This window comes from Cibotium barometz, chromosome 6 (genome assembly GCF_041138505.1).
Source record: "Cibotium barometz isolate CiBa-2024 chromosome 6, ASM4113850v1, whole genome shotgun sequence".
Classification (NCBI taxonomy): domain Eukaryota; kingdom Viridiplantae; phylum Streptophyta; class Polypodiopsida; order Cyatheales; family Cibotiaceae; genus Cibotium; species Cibotium barometz.
Genome location: NC_141051.1, coordinates 11,518,329 through 11,541,725, shown reverse-complemented (window position 1 = coordinate 11,541,725; position 23,397 = coordinate 11,518,329). Strand labels below are relative to the sequence as shown.

General features: G+C 41.9%; 1 protein-coding gene across 1 annotated transcript in view; it reads left to right on the top strand.

The window, feature by feature from the left end:
• The window catches only part of PNSB4 (NDH dependent flow 6), a 51,784-nt gene extending 42,764 nt beyond the window's left edge, over positions 1-9,020 (top strand). Inside the window, exons 2-5 of the mRNA XM_086799191.1 lie at positions 8,029-8,182; positions 8,334-8,389; positions 8,483-8,554; positions 8,646-9,020. Of these exons, the coding sequence (XP_086655317.1) occupies positions 8,029-8,182; positions 8,334-8,389; positions 8,483-8,554; positions 8,646-8,771 (408 nt within the window). The 3' untranslated portion in view covers positions 8,772-9,020. The remainder of the gene's footprint in view (positions 1-8,028; positions 8,183-8,333; positions 8,390-8,482; positions 8,555-8,645) is intronic.
• The last annotated feature ends 14,377 nt before the right edge of the window (positions 9,021-23,397 follow it).

Here is a 23,397-nt window from a genome sequence, read left to right as displayed (position 1 = left end):
TCCCGTTTATGACAAGGAATTTTTGGCAATTGTACATGCTTATAGAACGTGGAAGCATTATCTTCTTGGTGCAGATTCAGTGGTTAAGACAGATCATCAGTCTTTGACTTACATCTTTACTCAGCCAGTGATGAATCCTCGTCAAGGACGATGGGTTGAATTTTTGGCAAATTTTCACATGGCGATACTCTATGTTCCTGGATTACAGAATGTGGTAGCAGATGCTTTGAGCCGCATGCCTCGAGCTACGAACTTTGCTATCTCAAATGTGCAGATGGAGATTCCAGCATGTTTTAAGCATGAGTATTTGACAGATAGAGACTTTGGAGATGTCTTTCGAGCTCTCAAATCTCTTCATCCTACTGTTGCAGAAATGAATATGTTTGCCGCATATACAATTGCAGATGATTTACTTTATGACTTAGATCGCATTTGTGTTCCTCACAATGCATCTTTGCGGAAACTCCTTATTCAAGAGCATCATGAAGTACCCTTTGTCATCCTGGAATTAACAAGACATATCGTCTGTTATCAGCAACATACTTTTGGCCTCAGATGCAACAGGATGTTATTAAGTTTGTTAAAGCTTGTCACTCTTGTCAAATTATGAAAGCTTCACGACAAGTTCCTCAAGGATTGCTTCAGCCTTTGCCAGTTCCTCAGGAAAGATGGGAAAGCATAAGCATGGATTTCATCACTACTTTGCCGCGTTCGGAGAAAGGCAATGCTCAAATTTTAGTAGTGGTTGATCGGTTTTCCAAAATGGCACATTTTATTCCTTGCAAGAAGACAGTTTCTGCTCCAGATCTTGCAGCGTTGTTCGTACAGCATATTTTCAGAATTCATGGATTGCCAAGATCTATTGTTTCTGACAGAGATCTGAAGTTTACTGGACATTTCTGGACTTCCCTATTCAAATCCCTTGGTATGAATCTCTTGTTCAGTTCTGCTTATCATCCTCAGACAGATGGACAGACAGAAAGAGTAAATCAAATTTTGGAAGAAATGCTTAGGCATTATATTCAGACAAGATTAGCTTCTTGGGAAGAATATTTGCCTCTTGTGGAGTTTGCTTACAATAATTCTCCGCATTCAGTCACTGGAATGACTCCTTTTCAAGCAGCATATGGTCACACTCCGCTTGTGCCTACAAACTTTGTTCTTCAACACAAGGTGGCATTAGCAGATCAGTTGATTCAAGAAATGCAAGATATTCTTGTGCAAGTTCGAGACAGACTGATTCATGTTCAGCAGAAGTATCAGAAGTATGCGAATAAGCACAGAAGGCATACTGAGTTTCAAGAAGGTGACTTGGTTTTGCTTTATGTTGCACCGCATCGATATAAGACAGTAAAGTCAGTCTTTCCGAAGTTGCGACCGCGTTTCTATGGTCCATTTAAAGTTATAAAGAAGATTTCAGTTGTTAGTTATAAGTTGGATCTTCCACCATCTTGGGGAAAAATTCATCCGACATTTCACATCTCTTGGCTCAAGGAATACATACAAGGAGATTCATCTATCCCGGAGTTATCTTCTTATGTTCCTGAGATTGAAGATGATCATATTATTCTTGTTCCTGAGAAGATTCTTGACGTTCGTCAGAAAGAAACAAGACAGAAGATTACTACAGAATTTCTTGTTAAGTGGATGGACTTGGATGAGTCAGATTCTACTTGGCAGACAGATGAAGAGATGCAACAATATCCTCAACTCCTCCAAGAATTTTTTGGCAGACGACCGACTCTCATTTAATCACAAGGGTTTTATTTTAAATGGGAGGGAATGTCACGATTGTGACTTAGTTCATTATACAGTCTCCTTATGATTACAGATACTGAAGTGACATGATTACGGAGGACCCCTACACTTGGATGGTCACGACTATTCGCTCTAGAGACATGCCTCTTCATCAAGAGCCACACTCCTTCGACGACTGGTCACACCCCTTCGCTCTAGGGTTGCAACTCTTCACCCAATGGTTGCAGCTATTCGTCCAAAGGAGGTGTCCCTTCGCCTAGAGTCATGACTATTGGTCATGGGATGTGTCTTTTCATTCGTGTCTCTTGAACTCCTATATAAGGAGCCTATTGTATCACAATTTCAATCAATCAATCAAACATCTGTGTTCAAGTCTACTTTCAGTTTCAGTCTTAATACACAGATAGTGGATGAAATACTAAGTAATAATAGTAATCCTCACACTAGGACAAAACCTCCTAGCAAGTTTCCCTCGTCTTTCCAAGACTTTCAAGGGTAAGCTAGAACAGCAGTCAATGCTCAAACATTGGAAGCCTTTCTGAAACCGGCCTCTGGTAGAAACCAAAGTGTGGTAGACTAGCAGTCACCCTTCCACTCGTAGTCCAAACAAGAAACAAAATTAACTGGAGCTAGAGTGCCCCAAAACTGAAATGAAATCGACACCTGTTGGCCCCAAAGCTTGGCGCCCCTTTCGGTATTTCTTTATTCAAATTCAAAGAGATGTAAAACTGAGTACAACAAAGCCAGCTAGGATAATACACCTGTATGTCCATCTGGCAGCCCACAAGACCTCTTAGCACAGAGGATTCACACACAGATCTGTGTCCAACAAAAGCAACACTCTGTGCTTTCCTCTGATCAACCAAGACAATTCAGCCGAGCAGCCTTGAGCACACATCTGGCATATCCCATGAACATGGTTTCACAACTCAGTGCAAACATGCATCCACTGTCCAGTCTCTGTTTCCACCCTTTCAAACTGCCATACCCCTCCTCTCACAAGGGGCCAGATAACACAACTCTGCAGTAGACATAAGCCAGTGGAAAGAAAGAAAGATGGACAAGTTCAGAGCTTACCAATTCAGTGCGTGGTTCTGCACCCGAGGAACTGAATGTACCAGTCTGTACTTGCCAAAGATTGTCTGTACTTTCCTCCCTGCAACCACTTAATACGTGCAAGATACGTGCGTGGAAGCTATAGGCATTGAGAAGAAAGGCTGTCGACTAGTTGGTGCTGGTGTTTGGCTGCGTACAGAAGTGCCCGTACAGACAGGCCGTACAATCCACGTGGAGGCTGCCCGTAGAGTCGGCTGCTGCAAGTACAGGGTGTGGCTGCTACAGGTCTACCCGTAGAGTCGGCTGCTGCAAGTACAGGGTGCGGCTGCTACAGGTCTAGGCGGCGCTGACAGGGACTGAGAGCAGGTACAGTCTGTGCTGCAGGTTTTGGCGACGGCTGTGCAGAGGTACAGGTGTACGGACAGCTGGTACAGTCGTACTGTTGGCGGCTGTACATAACGGGTTTCAGTCTCGCTGCTGTACGACAGCAGGTACAGACAGCTGGGCATCTTCTGGTTCAGGTGGCGCAGGCGACTAGAGTCCAGACAGCAGGCGGGCAGATTCAGGTGACTGTATGTACAGTCCGTACAGTCCTGTACGGACAGGTACAGTCAAGTACTGTTGACCTGTACGGACATCACGTCCTCATTCATACATCCACATCCACATACATACATACATCCACATCCACATTCCCATTCACATCTATACATCCACATCTACATCCACATACATACATACATCCACATCCACATTCCACATTCACATCTATACATCCACATCTACATCCACATTCACATACATCCACATCCACATTCCCATTCACATCTATACATCCACATCTACATCCACATACATACATACATCCACATCCACATTCCACATTCACATCTATACATCCACATCTACATCCACATTCACATACATCCACATCCACATCCACATTCACATACATCCACATCCACATTCCCATTCACATCTATACATCCACATCTACAGCCATGCAGGCGGTGCTTTATCAGAGCATAGTTGGTGCTTCCCAAAAGCAAGAGAGAGAGAGAGATGAGGGAGGCGTGTACCAAAAGTGGAGTTTCCTCCCTCCAAAAATATCCTAAGGCCCAAACTTTAATGTTTATTAAAGTTTCCTAGGGGCCACTTAGGCCTAGGGGCCACCCATGGATAAAACATTAAAAATATTAATGTTCTGGTCCCCCTTCACATTTGAAGATGTCCACACCTCATCTCATTTGTCTGGGCACCCCAAATATGAATCATTTAATATTTATTTTGCTCAGCAACCACCATGCCCACACTTGTGCTGTTCCATTTTCACAGGGTCATGACATACCCCCCTCTTGAAAAATGGCAAGCGTCCTCGATTGCAATCTGGTGATATAGCAAAATATCCCCTATTTTTCTGTGGCATGGGAGGCAGTCTTGTGTAGTGGCAGGAGGACCTTGAACTTGGCCGACTGCATCTGTGGAGACACTGGAGGTGGCCGATTGCTCTGCACAGGTCGTGGACCTCCTTGATGCTGGCCGACCTCCCCTGCTATTGGCCGACTGTGCATTTCTGCAGTCGTGGGGTTTTGTGGTCCTGTTGGCTGCCCTACAGCAAGCCGACTGCTGTTGGGGGGCCATATAAAATGGCCCCCAGCCCCCTTGTCACCATTGTATCATTCCGGGATTCTTTCTTGTGTATATAGAGCAGAGTTACATGCCTCTATCTCTCTCTCTCTTGTGTTGTTATTTTTTGCATTGCGTTTTGCTCTTGTGTTCCCAGATCTGGTCATCATCTCTGCTGCGTATTCTGACATGGTATCAGAGCCCGGGGGTGTGTGGTCCTGGGCGGCTCATGCGTGTGTGGTCCTGGGTGACCTCCTCGCGCATCCGTGGCTTGTGGAGCTCAAATCGAGGGAGGTTGTTGGAAGGTTGGCGATTTTGAGCTTGTGATCCATGGCCAGAAGGTGCCTTGGATTATCCCATAAGTGGAAGCATGGGAAGTTGAAGAGCCATATATAGGCTAGAGTGGCACCTTGTCATAATCATCTCCCCCGGCCGGTGTTTTGGGAGGCAGCTCACCGGGAGATGGGAGCCCTGTGGGGGGTGCTGCAGTGCCCGTTGGGGGTGTTCGTGGTGCTCGATGGTGATGCGTCTCCTACGTGCGTTATTCTTCCGCTGCGCATTCTGACATGGTATAAGAGCCTAGGCTCTAGATAGTTCTTGGGATTTGTGTGAGCAAGAGGGGGACTGTTGTGTTGCTGATTGGTGGATTGTTCGGGACTGTTTGGGAAGAGGAGAAGCAAGAGGACAGCGGGCTGATTTGCTGGATAGCCACTTATTACAGGTGTAAGTTCTTCTTTGTTCCCACCCACCCACCCTTTTTCAGAGTACATCCCCGCAATGGCAGATCTGTTAGAGATGGCCGAGAGTCATGTGAAGATCCCGACACTCCCCACGTTCCCGGTGGACCATCAGTTGGACAGGAACAACTACGACATATGGAAGGTTATGATGGAATTTGTTCTGGAGTCTTACGACCTCGCTGATTTCGTCGTTGTTGGGGTTCCACGGCCGGAAGTAGAGGAAGGGGAGTTACCGTCAATCCGAAGGGACCGGGAGGCACAGGCACAGATGTGGGATCGTGTCAACGCCCGAGTCCGTTCGTTTATCTTTCTCAATTGCACACCGTAGGTAATCAATCATGTAAAGCATATGACGTTGCCCAGAGGTATATGGCAGCACTTGGCTTCTCTTTATAACAGGGTATCACCCATGAAGAGGATTTCCTTGGAAGTACAAATGCGGGTTATGAACCTTGCAAAGTCGTCGACGATGCGGGAGCACATTAACAAGCTGCAGGCTCTTCAGCAAGAAGTTCTTCAGGCTGGGAAGAGGTTATTATCAGAGGACATGGCCATAACGTTGCTGTCACACTTGCCCTCTCAGTACTCAGCATTTTACTCGTCTTTGATTACTGGTGGTAGGCTGAGCACCATCACGTGGGAGGAGCTTGTGCCCATGGTCTTGGACCAGGAGGAACGATTCACGAACCCTCCTCAGGGTGGAGGTTCGGAGGCCTTAACTGGCCAATGGTCGAAAGGCCGTAACATGGGCAAAGGGAAGGCTTCATCGGAGAAGTGTTCTGAGAAGAAGTCCATTTTACTGACCGCGAGAAACTAAAGGCAGAGAGGACGTGTAATGATTGTGGCGAGAAAGGCCACTATTGGAGGCAGTGTCCCAAGCGGAAGACCGAGAAGGGTGAAGATTCCTCAGCAGCAATCATAAAAACTCTGGCTTTTGTGGACCTGGAGGTGATGGACACCGATGTTTCATTTTCTTCAGGCAGGGAGGAGGTTGGAGGATTCTCCGCAACGGATACTAGGGAGTGGATTCTAGACAGTGGTGCTTCCAGGCACATGACTCCTTCCCGTTCAGATTTCCAGGATCTCTGCAAGTATTCTGGTCACATTCTTACTGGGGATACATCCACTATCCCAGTTCATAGTGAGGGCAGGATGGAGATAGTTCCCGATGGTTGAGGGGGGAAGCATTCCTCCCAGGTGTTGTATGTTACGTCACTTGGTTTTCATTTGTTGTCAGTGCATCAAGTTTGCAAGACTGGCGTACAGGTGGAGTTTGATGAGCATTTTGTTGCTCTCCGGGACAAAGCAACAGGTCAAGTGGTTTGGGAAGGCGGAGTGGAGAATGGAGTTTACAAGCTTTCAGCACTCTCTCCCCCAGGTCCTCAGGTTTGTGATGAGCGGCTCCGGGTAATGGCCACTTAAGTGTGGATATGCTGCAGGTTCTGCGCTTTCCGGGACCAGATGGTGGATAGCTTGCCAGTTGATGGCAGCAGTTGGCAGGAACTTTCCAGTACTGATGTTGGTGGTTCTTGTGTTCGTCAGTCAGAGGAAACTGAACAAGTAACTTATGCTCTGATGTCTCGTAGTATTCTGGATGAAGAAACTCCTGTAGATGAGGATGTTCTTTCCACGGGGACCTCTCGGAAAGCCAGGCAGGTGGCAGTTGATTACTTGCAGAAGGAGGTGTATACTCCAGGCTTTGTGGTTCCGGATTCAGAGGGGTTGGTTGACAGGTTTCAGAAGGCCTTGCGTGGTCTTCAGCAGGTTTCCAGGACTAGGCTTTGCACCGTAACAGGTGTTGATCCTTGTGAGCAGTGTGATGCCTCTTTGACTCATAAGCAGAATGGTTCATTGATCTGGTTGATGGGGTGGGTGGGAGAGGGGGTTGTCACTAGCCCCAGCTTTTTTGGTGCATGGTACCAATGTGTTGGAGTTCTAAGTAGGTAAAATATCTGGCGAGACAAATTCATGTTGGTAGGCCAGGTTCGTGGGGGCAGTCAGCCAGCTACATCGCTCCTTTATAAAGGCCTCCCTGCTATTTAATCCAATTCATAGGCACATTGCTCTACACCTATCTGCTGGCTGTTATTGCCATTGTAAAGCCTCATGCTATAATACAAAGAGGTTCATAGTCTGATCTCTCTCTCTCTCTCTCTCTCCCCCCTATGTTTTGCTTCGCAACTTTATCAACGTGCGGCTGGATTCATGTGTTTGTAAGGGCTATTGTGCCAGTTCATTGTAATGAGCAGCCAAGTGTGGACAAAGTTGGGTTATTTTGTGAACACACTTAGTTAGACATTATTATTAGGTTTGGTAGGGTTTGTAGCCAACTTACCAACATTAGATGCTATAAGTAGTAGTCTAGGCCCTTTAGTCATATTCATTCATTGATCATTCAAGCATCATTGAGTATCTCTAGTGCATCATATTTCATGATAAGTAATACAAGGTAGATTAGGTCATCTTCTCTACTTACGTATTGAGCATGAAGAAGCAACAGTTTGTTGCATGGGTTCAAGTCTCTGTGATTAGGCACTAACTGCAATCAATTAATCAATCATAAACACGCTTTTGCAAAGCACCCATGTTACAGCGGGCCTAACACATCTGCAGCTGCAGCCCAGTTGGTTAAGGTTTTTTGGAGTCCTGCATGGTGTTGCACAAGTTTTCTCACCATGCATGCTCTAGTGTTGGACAAGCAGTGGTGTTTTGATGTTATGTGGCTGTTGGCACTCCATCTCCATCTTGCTGTGGCTTCCATGTATTCATTAGAATCCAAGCTCCATCTATAGAATCTTCATGTTTGCAGGACTGGTTTACTGAATCCCTTTTTTTATGCTTTGAACAGATTGAAAAGCACACTGTAGGATCTAAGAGAGCCCAGGGAGTGAACCCCGTGGCAGTGTTTCCTTTACTCTCGCTTGCTGCAGAACCGCAGCAGTATGAGTACATAACTGTCTATAATGACTGGACTATGGATGAACTTACCCTAAAGAATATATGTAAGAACTCTCTATACTGAATTTGGATGCCATTTTGCCATCATAGTTTCAAGGGACTATAGATGAACTTACCCTAGTTGCCATCATAGTTTTGATGTGTTCCAAGGTTTCAAGTCTGTTTTGACCGCATTGAAGGTGTTTGATATTGCAGATCTGGGTTTTAGCCTCTTCTTCTGCTGGGGCTGTTGTGTGTTTGCATCCATGCATGTGAGTATTGTGAAAATGTCTGACACAGGATCAACCACGACATTGGTTATGATGCTTGTGTATTGTAATTGGTGAGTCCTTTTGGTGTTTCAGGATCCATTTTATGATAGTGATGTTTATAGAGAAGCTGGAGGCGATGGGAGTGGTAACTGGATGTATAGGCTGGTAAGTAGCATTCCCTTTCCCATCAACAGGGTATTTTGGTACCTGCAATCTCAAACACAACTGATACTCTCATGAGATTGTGTGTTCCTAGGAGGAGGAGGAGGAAGTGCAGGCTAGGGAGGAGCTATGGAGGGAAGAGCTTGCTCGTGAAATTGAAGAGCGAGTAGGAGAATTGAGGGAACTCGAGGAAGCCGAGAAGGAAAAGGAGTTAGTTTGATTGGTGAGACCAAGAATTCTGCATAAAGCGGTGTGATCGTATGTCGTATAGACTAAAGGTAGGGTTAACCTTGTAAGATGTCCTATGTGCATATACTATGGGGGGGATGACACCCCTACATAGTGGGATCAGTTCTCTTTTGATTAAAGGTGAATATGCCACAAAGTGTGTTTGACAAGCTCTGAAGCGTCCTCCCTTTCTTTTTCGTATGTACGTCACCATTACTAATAAGTACAGTGCATTTCTTCTTGTCTTGTATTATTAAAAGATGAAAGGATCATATAATATATTTATTTATTATTAAAAGGAACGCACTCATTGGTGAACATGCACGTACACACACAAGGTAGGTACGCTTGTGGTGAAAAATAGCGATAAGGCACTTAATACTTTGATTACCCATATATGACCTATCTCAGCACAAAGGCTAAAATCTGACTTTTTAATGGATTAAATATATATATATATATATATATATATGTAAGCATAACATTAATACTAGAGAAACTAGAATGCTTGGGTGGCCTTGTCCTCTTGATTGCTTGCACCTATGCGTTGTCAATGTACTTTGAAAGAGAGTACTTTGAAAGAACGTGTGTCCTTCCATTCATGTATAAACATCTTGAAGCGCATGAATGAAGATGGACACTACAACCCATACCATTTTTACTGCACGTCCTTTTCGTATGTGTGTCTTTCTCAAGTTTATATGAAAAGCTTATAGAGCTCGAATGAGCATGAACATCAAGCCTATGAGGAATCGATGGACATTGATAGAGATCTCGGAGTACATCGTAAGGTAGATAATTCCAAATTCATTGCCACATTTGAATATGAGTTACACGTCATCCATCAAGTCATAGGATTTTCGTGCTCATTTGTGTGAGTGAAGTTTTTAAAAAAAACTATACATAAAGTATGGCAAGGAGTTGGCACAATTCTTTCCGAAATTTTATAAACATAGGAGAACTTGTCCTTTCCGTGTTTCCAAAATAGCTTTTTCGATATCGAAAGTGGACCAAGACACTTTCAGTGTTGAAGATGACCATTAGTCCTACATATTGATTCATGATACAAAACTCATTTTCAATTGTGGTAATGAATTTATAATTTTCTAAATTGTGAGGTAATTTTGAATTCCCATCCAATTCCGATGCTAGTCTAGCATTGCTGCCAAGTATGCTTTTAAATTCATGTTCATTCAAGCATTTCAAATATGCTCTACACTACATGAAGTATGCTACCTAAGTGCGCACACAAAAAATAGTAAAAGAATTAAAAAAATCAATCTTGTTTTACAAGCTTTAGAGCATGGAGTGCATTTGGTTTTGATGATGTGTGTGAACGAGCATGAACATCAAACCTATGATTATATTCAATGTGAGGAATCGATGGACATTAATAGAGATCTCAGAGTACATCGCAAGGTAGATAATTCCAAATTCATTACCACATTTGAATCGGAGTTACACGTCATTCATCAAGTCATAGTATTTTCATGCTCGTTTGTGTGAGTGAAGTTTTAAAAAAAAACTATACATAAAGTATGGCGGACAGTTGGCAGAGTCCTCAAATTTTTTATAAACATAGGAGAATGTGCCCTTTCCCCATTTCCCAAATAGCACTTGTGATATCGAAAGTGAATCAAAACACCTTCAATATTGAAGGCGGCCATGACTTCTATGTATTGATTTATGATACAAAACTCATTTTCAAATGTGGTAATGAATTTGTAATTTTTTAATTTGCGAGGTACTTTTGAATCCCCATTGAACATAAGAAGAGGCTTCAAGTTCATCGATTGCAGATGTCAGTCTAGCATTGCTTCCAAGTATGCTTTTAAATTCATTCTCATTCGAGCATTTCAAATTTGCTCTACACTACTCGAAGTATGCTACCCAAGCACTCACACAAAAAACGCTAAAAGAATAAAAAAAACAATCTTGTTTTGCAAGCTTTAGAGCATGGAGGGTAGTTGGTTTTGATGATGTGTGTACGCGCATGTGCAGCATGTGTGTGTGTGAGAGAGAGAGAGTACCTGATTGCATTTATGCACCAAGACAGCTTTTGCGAGGCAAATCAATCAGAGAATTCGCTTCATTGATGATGATCATAATGAGGGTAAGTGTCATGAACCATAGAGACTGATTTCCACTTGTATATAGGGGCCCATGGGCAAAAGGAGAAAGTGACTATAAATAGGGCTTGTGGTACATTGGTAGGATCTTTTGACATCTTTTGACACTTTTACTAAGTTTGGTCATCTTGTACCTTTGGGCTCCATCTATGGAGATTTGGCCTTCCATGGTCATCCTCTTGGTGAGAGGTTAAACACACGTAGGCTATTTGTGCATCTTCTCTTGCTACATGCACTCATAGATTTTCTCTCTCTTTTGTATATTCATGTGATGAGCCATTTGATCACTAACCTCATGATTAATGGATGCTAGATTCTTACTTTGATGTGTTTGATTCTATATTTTGCTCTAGATCCATTTCATTTGGTATCAGAGCCTTGATTTTGATCCATTATCAAGGTTTTGGGCATGAGATTAGTCATTTTCTTAAAATTTTTTTGAATTTTTTCTTGATTTCTTGGAGTTTTGGCTTAATCTTGCTTAATTTCTACTTAATCTTTGGAGATTAGTGGAGAGGAGGCATCATTTCATGTGATTTCATGGAGATTTAGCTCAATTGGACCTAATTTGGGCACCCTGGATCAAATATTTGGGATGGGCTACAAAAATTGAAAAAAATTTGAATTAATCATCTCTTAATTTTCTTGTTATTCACGTTTATCTTTTTGTGCTTCTTTTCCAAGCTTTCCATAGCCATTACTTCTCATCTTTCCCTCGTTTTGCTTCCATTTGCTAGGGCTTTTGTTGTTGATCTTGAGGAGAGGAACACATAGAGTATCAATTTACATGCAATTTTCTAAAAATTTCTTTCTCTTTTCTTTCACATAGCTCACCATTGTCCATCTCCACTCACTCTAAATGGCTGCAAATGCATTCTATTGCTAATGAGAGCCAAACTTGGAGATGATTTTGTGCTTTTTCACTCATGAAGCAAGGCGTTGAGCGCCGTTTTTCAACGCATCCTTACGGCCAAAAATCACAAGATGGAGATTCTATTACATTCCATGTGGTTGTTAGCCATGATATTTGGCATCTTTTTGGTGGATTTTGGGGAGTTCTTTATTGCTATTGGAGAGGGAGAAGAAGAGGTTTGAGCAGCCCTCAAAAATTATAAAAATCTTCAAGATTTGGTTCCATTGGAAGCTCTATCATTCAACAATCCAACCATTGAAGCTTTTGGAATACCATTGGTGAGTTTCTATGGCCATTTTCTCAAGCTTTGGTGATTAATCCTCATGCTATGGACAAATTGGGGTTATTCATGAAAGGAAACCCTAATTTACAGCATTTTAACATTCCTACATAACTCATGATCCATTGGAAAGTGATTACATGTTCTTATTGCTCACATCTTTCTTTAATCACACCCATTTGGATGTCATGTGGCCATTTGTGAGACAAATGCAAGATTCTTTGATGAATCCATGCATAAATGGATGAAGGAATGCATATGCTTAGATGCATTGATTGAGCCACATGCATGGAGTGGATGTTGGGTAATAATGAGAAGGGTTTTGCTATGGACATGATGCTTTTATGCATTGATATGATGCTATTGAGCATTGGAAGAGCTTGATGTGTGATTGGAATCAATTGGTAATGCTACATTCAAATGCAAGTTGATGCCCTTGAATGCCATTTGATGCCAATTACTCATAAGTAATGCTTATGGAAGTGATACCAATTGGATATTGATGCATTGATTGAGCCACATGCATGGAGTGGATGTTGGGTAATAATGAGAAGGGTTTTGCTATGGACATGATGCTTTTATGCATTGATATGATGCTATTGAGCATTGGAAGAGCTTAGATGCATTGATTGAGCCACATGCATGGAGTGGATGTTGGGTAATAATGAGAAGGGTTTTGCTATGGACATGATGCTTTTATGCATTGATATGATGCTATTGAGCATTGGAAGAGCTTGATGTGTGATTGGAATCAATTGGTAATGCTACATTCAAATGCAAGTTGATGCCCTTGAATGCCATTTGATGCCAATTACTCATAAGTAATGCTTATGGAAGTGATACCAATTGGATATTGATGTCATTGGTATATGGTATTATCTCACTTGTGCTTATTGATTGATGTTGGATCTTTGGATGAATGGCGGATATTTGGAGCTATGTGGATAAGCATGAGTTCATGCATAATGGTTTATGAGTATATTGTAATGGGCATGAGTCATGCCACATCTTTGTAAGTGATCCGCCTCATTTTCAGATTCAAGCTATATGCACCTCACAATTGTTTGCACTTACTTCAATTTCTAGAAACTAGATATGTTGGTGAGGGTATCCCGGGTGCTGGCGGAGAGGCCCGGGGGAAGAGCATGGCTTGAATCCACCGTGTCGTGAGTGCCGTGGTAAAGCGGTACAGTGGAGGATTAGGTGTGGAGGTGAAGACTTGGCCTTAACCCGTGCCTTGGTTCGAACTAGGTACGGGGGTAAGAAGAGCTTGGCCGGGAGATCAGCAAGCTTCAACGCGCTACACCGACGATCCTCTTGGTTTATTTACATGGCAATGGCGTCTTAATATGGACATCTCATGGGAATTGATCTTACATTATGCCATGGGAAACATATGGTGAATGCTTTGTATTGCAAGGAATTTGTATGCCTTTTGGTGATGCAAGTTGAGGCACATGCTATGTAATGGATGGGAATTGATAAGAGGATTATGGATTTTTGCATTGCTACTTGAGAAAAAATTGAGATTAAGCTCCTAAAACAAAGGAGACTATGTCAAAATTTTCTCAAATTTCTGGTCATACATGGACAAGTGAAGCTTGTGGAGCATAATTTGCAGACCTTGGGATGCCAATGAGGTGCGGAAGGTGTTGACATTGGTTTGGGAGCAAACAAGGATCAATTGGGCACAAAAAGGGTCACTTTGGCAAGAATCTGCAGATTCACAAAAACCCTAATTCAGTCCCAACCCTTTTGGACTGAATTAAGAGGGACCATATGAGCTCTTAGTGCTTCCTTAGAGCTACCCAACGAGTCCTTAACCTCCGCATTTCGATATCTCTTTAGGGTAGAATTTAGGGTTTTTGAAGGTCTTCTAGATCCAATTACATAGGCTTGTAGTACTCATCGAAGGCTTCGATTTGAGCTAAAAAGTTTTGCATTTGGATATTTCTAGCTCAAGTTATACCCAAAATACCGTTTCAGCCTAATAACCCTGGAAACCCTAAAACAGAGAATAGTAACACACCTCATCTCTTATGAGTCTTTGCATAGTGGTCTAGTACACTTCATTAGCTCTCCAACAAGCTTTAGATCACTTCAATCGGACATCCCTACCTCAATTTAGAGCCAAATTTCTAAAACCAAAGGTTTCCATGGGGCCGAAGCCGAAGCCAAAAGGGCGACCGAGACGCAACACTTTGGCTTCCGACAAGGTAGAGGATGAAGAGGCAATGATGGAACAAGGAATTTTGGATGCTCCGGAGGACTCTTGGGCACACTTCAAGAGAAGGGGATACTTTTGGGCACACTTCAAGAGAAGGGAATGAGGAGTTGAATGTCGGAAGTGCCCATAAGCACACCCCACAATCTTCGCATACCATCCCCATCGATTCAATCATGCAAATGCTGATGGAAATGAATGCTAAGATGGACACGATGGCTACAAGGGTGGAAGTCAATGGTAGGCTTGACACTATGGCTACAAGGATGGAAGTTTTGGAAGAGAGGGTCGCTCGGCCAATGAGCCAACCTTCCTATGATAGTGGTCATGGTGCTTTACATGAAGGCAAACAATTTGGGACAGCTTTTGAAGGCCGTAGGGAAGGCAAGCTACCCATGGTACAAGAGGTTTCTCCCAAGGTAACACATGAGCATTCCACCAAGAATGTCACTTTTGGATTCATGGCGGATGCTAGGAGGCCTTCTATGCGGGAGATGAAGCCTACTACATTCCAAGCGGGTTCTTCTCAATTGGATGGAAAGCAACATGCACCTACATTCAGACATGAGGAGTCAAATTTTGGGGATCCAAGGAGAGTACCTTTGAAACCTAAAGCAAATCAATTCTCCATGCTTGAAGAGGAGGTGTATGATATGGATGTGGGTGAGCTTGATTGGGAACATATGTCATTCATTGAGAGATAAAGAGAAGCTCATGATAGGTGGATGGAAATGCCAAATTTCCTCAAAGGGAGTACAAGGATTTTGCACAATTCCTTGGATCTTTTGTGCAAATGCAAAAGCACAAGCCCTCGCACCATCATGAGAATGCATCGTCAACCGTGTCAAAGGATGTAAAGGACAAGATTTCACTCTCTAAGTTCAAGGGTGATGGTTCAGCTCTACATGAGTTGGAAGAATGGATGAATAAGTTGGATACATACTTTCAGCTCTATCCGAAGAGTGAAAGAGACAAAGTGCATTTTGCATCCTTTCATTTGGAAGACTATGCACATCAATGGTGGAGACATATGCTCAAGGAAGGAGTTATGCCACATACTTGGGAAGAACTCAAGCATGAAATGAATATGACATTTGTGTCGCCTTTGGTTCTTGACCGATACCATGAAGAATGGTATGAACTCACACAAAAGGGCATGTCGGTTAGGGAGTACATCAAGAGGTTCATGAAGCTCTCCATGTTTGTGGATGGACTCAATGAAGGCATGCGATTGAAGAAGTTTGTGCATGGTCTAGATTCATACATCAAAGCGGATGTCTCGGCACAAAGACCAAGCACTATCAAAGAGGCTATGAGGTTGGCGGAGCTATATGAGCCAAAGCATAAGAGGGTTCAGTCCAATGTACCTTTTCATAAGCCATTTCACACTTCTTCAAATGTGGGGAAAAGTCTACCTTCTTCTACATCCACTTACACTTCCAAATTCCATACATCTTTTGGAAGTGGACAGTCCACAAGTGGAGTTCATAATGATGCTAAGAAGAGCAATGGGTTTGTCAAGAAGCCTCCTCAACCATTCAAGAAGACTCAACGGATGGATGATCCTAAGATTGAGGAATTGAGGAGCAAAGGCCTATGTTTTAAATGCAAAGAGAAGTGGTCACCCAGGCACATTTGCAAATCAAAGAAAGTGGTGGCTACTATGATCATTATGGATGAGGATGACGATTCCAAGTCATCTCATGATGTGGAAGAGTTTGAAGATTGCAGTGAGGAGACACATGAAGAAGACTTGGAGGGTCATTCTTTTGTCAAAGAAGAGGATGAGTTTCCTTTCGACCCCGGTGGAAGGGATCATGCATGCATTTTGAGAGACAATATGCCAAAATAGAGTGCTACCCATATTTACAGAAAATTACAGCAAGGAGATGGTGAAGAATTTCCTTATTATAAGCTTCGGAATGGTCTACTATGGCACAAGGATAAGGTATATTTGGTTCCAACCTCATCCTACATTCCCAAGGTGCTTCATGAGATGCATTCTTCACCGCTTTCGGGTCATCTTGGTGTTCTCAAGACATTTGACAAAGTGAGCAAAAGCTTCTATTGGAAAGGCATGTGGAGGGATGTCAAGAAGTTTGTTTTGGAATGTGTGTCATGCCAAAGGAATAAGGATAGTCACCAATTGCCAAGTGGTTTACTTCATCCTTTGCCTATTCCGGATGGAAAATGGACTCACATTTCCAAGGACTTCATCACGGGCTTGCCAAAGACAAAGCATGGATGGGATCAAGTATTTGTGGTGGTGGACAGACTCACCAAATCAGCTCATTTTATTGCTTCCAAGACTACTTATGGAGCCTCTCACATTGCCAAGCAATTTATGGAGCATGTATTCAAGATACATGGTTTGCCACTCAACAAAGTTTGTGATAGAGATACCAAGTTCATGGGTACTTTTTGGAGGACATTGTATGAGAACTTGGGGACTCAAATCACTCCTTCTACAGGCTATCACTCTCAAACGGATGGGCAAACGGAGTGCACAAACAAATGGCTCGAAGTGTACTTGAGGCACTATTGTCACGACATGCAAGCATCATGGGATGAATGGCTTTACCTTGCTGAATCCTGTCATAATTCAAGCAAGCATTTGAGTATTGGGATGTCACCTTTCGAGGCTCTTTATGGGTATCAAGTGCATGTGCCATCTATTGCCTTCCATGAGGATAAAATGGTTAATCCTTTAGCCAAGGAAGAGTTGGAAAGGATGAGACAACTTCTTCAATTATGCAAGGATAATATGAAGAAGGCACAAGAAGTCATGACGATAAATGCGGATGAGCATAGACGCAAAATGGAGTTCAAAGAAGGTGATTATGTGTTGCTCAAGCTTCCTAAGAGCCATCACAATATTCTCAAAGGGTCTTCCAATTCCAAGTTGGTACATAGATACTATGGACCATATTTGGGTGAATTGGCTTATAAGCTTGACCTACCTCCTTCTACAAGGATTCATAATGTGCTTTATGTATCCAACCTTAAGAGGTTTGTGGGTTCTCTTCCTCAAGAGATTGAAGAGTTACCACCAATGGATGAAGAAGGAGAGATTATCTATGAGCCAGAGAGGATTGTGGACAAGAGGACAAGGGTTTTAAGGAACCAGAACATTGATGAATTCCTTGTGAAATGGAAGCGCTTGTCCATAGATGAGGCTACTTGGCAATCAATGGAGTATGTTCAACAACATGGTTTACTTGATGGAAGTATACCTTGATCAAGTGGCATGATTATTATGTGAAGAATGGGCATATCATGAGGTTTTATATGTGCTGTAATTTCTGGACAGCTTTGGTTGATCTATTGTTGGGGTTACCAATCTACTCCAACACACTTGGAAGATCATTTGATTTAATGACAAATATATGGGACCCTTTTGGGTGCAGCTACGCATCATTTGCAGCTCATTTTTATGGAGGTTTCATGAAGAATTTCAAGGGAAGCTTCATCGACAACATGGCTGCCATAACAGTCCTACATGCTATTTTTGGAGGAGGAGTTTGCCAGCTTCACTACATTTGGTTTCCCTATTCTAAATGTATTCGAGGCGCATACCTCTCTACTTCCCATGGGTTTACATTGAGATTGCGATTCAATTGTAAATATCTTGTATGATTTTGAGGACAAAATCTTTAGGAAGGGATGGTTTGTCATGAACCATAGAGACTGATTTCCACTTGTACATAGGGACCCATGGGCAAAATGAGAAAGTGACTATAAATAGGGCTTCGGGTACATTGGTAGGATCTTTTGATATCTTTTGACACTTTTACTAACTTTGGTCATCTTGTACCTTTGGGCTCCATCTATGGAGATTTGGCCTTCCATGGTCATCCTCTTGGTGAGAGGTTAAACACACTTAGGCTATTTGTGCATCTTCTCTTGCTACATGCACTTATAGATTTTCTCTCTCTTTTGTATATTCATGTGATGAGCCATTTGATCACTAATCTCATGATTAATGGATGCTAGATTCTTGCTTTGATGTGTTTGATTCTATATTTTGCTCTAGATCCATTTCAGTAAGCTATCTCCTTCAAGAAGAGGGAGATGATCTGCACATCACTAGCTTGCGAGGTGAAGGTGGTCACACAAGCAAGCCCAAAGCCTCTGATGATCCTAGCTTTCATTAGCATCATTCACACCAAAAGCTAAGTACACAAAGTGTTGTTGTGACTTCTTCCATAGCCTATTTATGGCAGCCATAATAGAGGTGCTCTTCGTGCTTTGCCCCATGAACCACAAAGGATGCAATATTTGCCCGTCGTTAGATCCTTCAATGGAGCATCTACAACGAGAGGAGCATAGTAGTTAAGGTTGGGATCCATCTACAACGAGAGGAGCATAGTAGTTAAGGTTGGGATCCATTGAGAGGCTAGCCGTAAAACGCGTACTCCTCTTTGCGGGGGCTGCATCATCATCAACCACTAGACTTTGTACTTGTGTCTTGCAACAAGAGTGAAAGGTCGTGAGACTAGGACAGGATGCTTCTTCTCCTCTATGATAATCTCTATCACCGCATACAGATGATACACGATGGCTCCTCCTCTGCAGATGATATACCAGTGTTTTCGCCTCCACATACATTGTGATACCAATTTTAACTGTATTCAGCTTGTTGCCTGCCTCGCCACACATTTTTTACCACGAATGTTGTGTGCTTAGCTTTATTAAGGTTGGCTTTTGTTGTTGTGGGCTTTTGGGAGGTTGTTTTTAGCGTGCCACGTGGGTTTCTCTCGATGCTTGCTATCGTGCAAAGCATCTTAGGCTACCCAAGGTAAAGATTTTCACCAACCAACACCTTGGAGTCTAGCTTCTCGTATGCACCATTAGCTTTTCGTTTCACTCGAACGATGTCAGAAGGGGCACTGGAATCTTTAGTCTAAAAATTGGGAATAATAACATATAAGAAGAGAAGGTGAGATATTAATTAACACGTCCATCTTAGTGCAGGTGATTAGCAGAGGCGACGGATCAAGGTGGTTTCAGCCGATAGGCAAACTATTGTCGCTTGGTACGGGGAATGAGGAGGTGCTGAAGTATTGGAGGAGCAAGGAAGCTGGGAAATGTGAGCATGCCGGAAGAGATGATGGAGCTGTTGATTTGCAAACGAGGCTGGCTGAGCTGCACATCAAGGAGGCAAGCTTGACGTCGCACAATCTTGCTACTTATGCCTGCCTTAAATCATTTACTTCGACAGAAGAGAGTCTAGGATATTGATGATGTTGGAGGTCTTGGATTCGATCCGGAGACTGTGTTCTATGGTGATGGAATAGCAAGACTTCCGACAGATAGCTTCGACGATGGAAATGATGGAAAAGTAGGACTTCCGACAGATAGCGATGGAAAAGCAAGGTCTTGGATTCGATCCGGAGACTGTGTTCCACATCGATGGAACAACAGGACTTCCAGCAGATAGTGATGAAAAAGCAAGGTCTTGAATTCCATCTAGAGAATGTGTTCCACAACAATGAAATAGTAGGACTTCTGGGGCAAATAGCTTTGATGATGCCACCTTCTCCGGATTCTCTGCAGAGAACGGGAACTCGTTCTTGAACGATCTGGAAAGCGAGGGCAATGCCTTCTTGAATGAAGTTTTAGACCAAGGCTTTATTAAGGTTGGCTTTTATTGTTGTGGGCTTTAGGGAGGCTGTTTTTAGCGATGCTTGCTTTCTTGCAAGCATCTTAGACTACCCAAGGTAACTAAAGCTTTTAACTTGCCAGTGTCCAAAGCACGTAACATATGCAAATCATTTGAAGAAACTTAATTAACATTCAAGTTAGTTTTTAATTTTTTAAATATATTTTTTTGCATATGTTTCAATATCCAACAAAAACTTTGATTGTGATTGTTTGATCATGATATTGAGTTGTTCTACTAGCCATGCATTAGTGCTTAAGTGAACTTTCATGTGCGTACGGCCTGAGTTCAATATGATAGAAAATGGTTTATATCTTGACTCGATAAGAGGTGTGCACAAGCCCTTGCACAAGATGAGGTAAACACAGTCTTAGCTTTTAGATTGTGTATTGCAGTAGAAACCAAAATATTTCTAAGGATATTTCTAATGGTTAAACTTTAAGGAGAAAATTTTATATGAAAATATATATAACCAAAGTAAAATGTATTCTTGTATGGTATTTGCAACAATTTATCTCCAATTTTAAAGCAATGACATTGAGACTGCTAGGGCAATTGGGGATATTTTTACTCACTTGGGATGTGTGTATATTCACACCACACCAATTGGTCAATGATTCATTTGGGGTTGCTAGAAACTATAATGTGGCGGATTCACATGTCGCATAAAGGTGGTTAAGCACTGCAAATAATTGGCCATGGGCATGGCCAAATGAGGGGGCCAAGAGCATAAGTGTGTGAAAAGAGAAGAGTATTTGTAAGACAATTATAAGTCCTAATTGCAATAACTAGTAATCACTAATCATATTACTAATCACCTTCTTGCTTAAGCAAGCTTTCAAGGTGATCTTCTCCCTCATGAGATGGTGCATGTGTGTAATCCATGTGATGAGTACAACCATGTGTACCTTCTGTCTTGCAGTGATATCAAAGCTTGGAATTTTGATCCACCATTGAGGTATTTTTTTAAATTTTTGATATTTCTAATTTTCTAAGAATTTTCAAAATTTATTCAAACCCTAGACCACGTTTTCATCTCTATGCTTCTTTCCTTGCAAGATCTAGTAAGAATAGGCTTTTGTGGGAGCAATTCAAGAGCCTTTTCTTGACATTTTGAGCCATAAAGCATGCATCTTTTTATTTTTTCCAAATCTGAAATTCATGCATCATTTTGAGTCCATTTCTCAAAACCTAGCCACACTCATGCTTCTCTAAGCATACATACACGTACTGAGTTTGGATGTCACTCTGCCATCATAGTTTCAAGGGACTATAGCTCAACTTACCCTAATTTTGCTATCATAGTTTCAAGGGACTATAGCTTAACTTACGCTAATTGCCATCATAGTTTTGATGTGTTCCAAGTTTTCAAGTCTGTTTTGACCGCATCGAAGGTGTTTGATATATATGTGTCAGATTTGGGTTTAGCCCTCTTTTTCTGCTGGGGCTGTTGCATGTGGGTATTGTGAAGATGTTTGTTTGACCGAGGATCAACACAATTAGGATGCTTGTGTATTTGTAATCGGTGAGTTCTTCCTAGGATCCATTTTATGCAAGTGGAGGTGACTGTAGGCCACCATTCCCTTTCCCATCAACAAGGTATTTTAGTACCTACAATCTTAAACACGATTGATACTCTCATGAGATTGTGTGTTCGTAGGAGGAGGAGGAGGAGGAGGAGGAGGAGCTATGGAGGGAAGAGCTTGCTCATGAAATTGAAGAGTGCAGATACAAGGAAAAGGAGGAGTTAGTTGGATTGGTGAGACGGAGAATTCTGCATATAAAAGTGGTGTGAGAGTACGTCCCCACCCCCCCCATGATCGTTTATTGTGGGAGATGCGTCACATTGAAGTACACCCACATCATGTATGCTCTCTTGATTATTAAAGGTAATGCCAAAGTGTTAAAAAAAAAAAGAAAATTGCCCCAAGCTTATGCGCCTGTCTACTATAATTTACTGGCCATGATCATTTCCGCCTTACGTTTGACAAGTCATAAATTTTTCATCTGAAGTCCCTTGCTTTTTCGTATGTACGTCACCATTACGTTTGCATTTCTTGCTAGATCATTATTAAAATGTGAAGCGTGTTAGATCATTATCCCACTCATTGGTGAAGGGTGCGTGTTGGATCATTATCAAAAGAAGCCTACTCATTGGTGAAGGGTGAACATGCACACACACACACACAAGGTAGGCTTGTGGTGATATATGATGAGAAGGCTCAATGATTGCACATTTTGAACTTGATACTTTGATTAACCATAACCTATTTCACCTCAAAGACATTTAAAACTTGGTAAAATCTGACTTTTTAATGCATTTTTTAAACATGTAAGCGTAAGATTAATACTAAAGAAACTAATGCTTTTAACTTGCTAGTGTAAGCATGTAACATATGCAAACCATTTGAAGAAACTGAACATTCAAGTTGATTTTTAACTTTTTGAATATATATTTTTGCATATGTTTCATATCTCCAACAAAAAATTTGATTGTAATTGTTTAATCATGATATTTAGTTGTTCTCCTAGCCATGCATTAGTGCTTAAGTGAACTTTCATGTGCCTACAAATTTCCTAAGCAATGGTCTGGACCCCATTTCAATATGGTAAAAAATGCTTTATATCCTAACTCCATAAGAGGTGGGCCTTTGCACGAGATGAGGTAAACACAGTCTTAGCTTTTAGATTGTGTATTGCAGTAGAAACCAAAATATTTCTAAGGATATTTGTAATGGTTTAACTACAAGAAGAAAGTTTTATCCAAAAATATTCATAAACCAAAGCAAAACGTATTCCCATATGGTATTTACAACAATTTATCTCCAATTTTAAAGCAATGACAGTGAGAATGCTAGGGAAATTGGAGCTCGGGAGACCTAGCCAACACTAGCTCATGGGAGTGTCCTATATTGCATACCAAGTGAGTAAACGAACCCTTCACCAATGAGTAGATTCCTTTTAATAATGATCTCACACACACCCTGCACCTTTTAATAATGATCTAGCATAAGAAATGCACACTTGTTGGTGACGTACATTCGAAAAAGCAAGGGAGGAAGGTTCAAATGAGAAAATTATGACTTGTCAAACGTAAGACACGGAAATGATCATGTTGGTACATTTTTTTAACACTTTGGAATTACCTTTAATCAAGAGAACATGATGTTTGATTGATGTGGGTACTCCAATGTGAATGTGATGCATCGATGTCCTATAATAAACGATTATGTAGGGGTGTCATCCCTTTGAGAAGTCCCCCATAGTATATATGCACATAGAACATCTTACAAGGGAGGCTTCTCAACCCTACCTTTAGTCTGTACAACATACTATCACACCATTTTATGTAGAATTCTTGGTCTCACCAATCAACCTAACTCCTTTTCCTTCTCGGCTTCCTCGAGTTC